We start from the raw sequence: 1366 nt of genomic DNA, 5'->3' as shown, positions 1-1366 counted from the left end.
TTCAATATTTATATTAGAAGCACAATTGTTAAGCCAACATTCAGTTAATACAATACAATCAATAAATTGAATAATATTATTTAACATAATTAAAAATTGAGAAAAATTGTTGCTAATTGATCTTATATTCAAGTGAAAGATAGTAAAGGTATTATTAACAATGAAAAATTGATTTAAATCATTAATATCATTTATAACATTTGTATTTATATTATTTAATTTATCTACTAATTCGTTTATGTTATCATTCATTAATATTTATACAATTATGTACATTTATAATCTTATTCTAAGGAATAATAAATATATATTTATCATACCTATATCATTTTCTTTAGATCATTTTCCTCCTTTATTCTAATTACTTTGCCATGTTCTTCTTTCCTCACTAAAATGTCAATTCCGTTCATCCAAACATATTTGTATCCTTTTTCTTTCGCCAATGCTTTCGATTTCCCCAGTAATTGTTGCTTGACCTTTGTTAAATGATTATTTATATATATTTTTGATTGCGGCCAATTCTCTTTATACTGATTAGCATTCAATTTCATTCTCTTGGCTTCTGATAAAAGTCGGTTTTTATCATCGATATTAGATAACCATGCAATTATTTTCATATCTGTTTTATGCTGTGTTGTTATTCTATAAGCTTTCACTATATTACATTCTATATTAAGTTTGTGTGTTATTTCTTCAATTAGTGACTTACAATTTTCATTAGTGGTTATCGGTATGCCTACAATTTCTACAGCTTTTTCTAATGTTCTTTGTTCTAAATCATCCACTTTTGTTTTTAGAAATTGAACTTCGTTTGATAATTTTTCATTAATTACAAGTAATTTTGTATTTTGTTCTTTTAGTTCTTTCATTTCGCTTAATATTCTATTAACTGTAGTATTGAATTTATCAAATTGATCACTCATATATTGTACAGACTCAGTTAATTGTTTAATATTATCCACTTCATTTTCTGGTATGATTTTCTTGTTACTATCCCATTTAGTTTTGCAATCAGTGCACGTCCATTTGTTCTTGGTATTTTTTGACATTTTATTAAAGTTATTTTCATTTATACCTTGACAATAATAATGAGCACTTATTTTACAATCTGAACATATTATTTCATCTTCTTTAATTACATTATCTGTACATTTTATACAATTCATGATTAACTGAATCAAATAAAACTCAATATAAATAAACTATGATATTAGCGAGAAATATGAACGATGGATAACGACGCGATAAGAGAGCGATGCACACGAAAGTACGTCTAATGTGTGGGACATCTAATCACAGACAGACTATTACCCACAGACTTGTAATTATTTTCTAATTATATGTCTATATTATTACAGAGATAAAA

General features: G+C 25.3%; 1 protein-coding gene across 1 annotated transcript; it reads right to left on the bottom strand.

The window, feature by feature from the left end:
• Positions 1 to 320: 320 nt before the first annotated feature.
• On the bottom strand, positions 321 to 1049 carry LOC103309371. Its single transcript, XM_008184646.1, has one exon. The coding sequence runs from the start codon at positions 1047 to 1049 to the stop codon at positions 321 to 323; it is 729 nt and encodes a 242-aa protein (XP_008182868.1).
• Positions 1050 to 1366: the final 317 nt, after the last annotated feature.

Source organism: Acyrthosiphon pisum, chromosome X (genome assembly GCF_005508785.2).
Source record: "Acyrthosiphon pisum isolate AL4f chromosome X, pea_aphid_22Mar2018_4r6ur, whole genome shotgun sequence".
NCBI classification, from domain to species: domain Eukaryota; kingdom Metazoa; phylum Arthropoda; class Insecta; order Hemiptera; family Aphididae; genus Acyrthosiphon; species Acyrthosiphon pisum.
The sequence above is the reverse complement of the archived record's forward strand: the minus strand, read 5'-3'. Positions and strand labels throughout refer to the sequence as shown.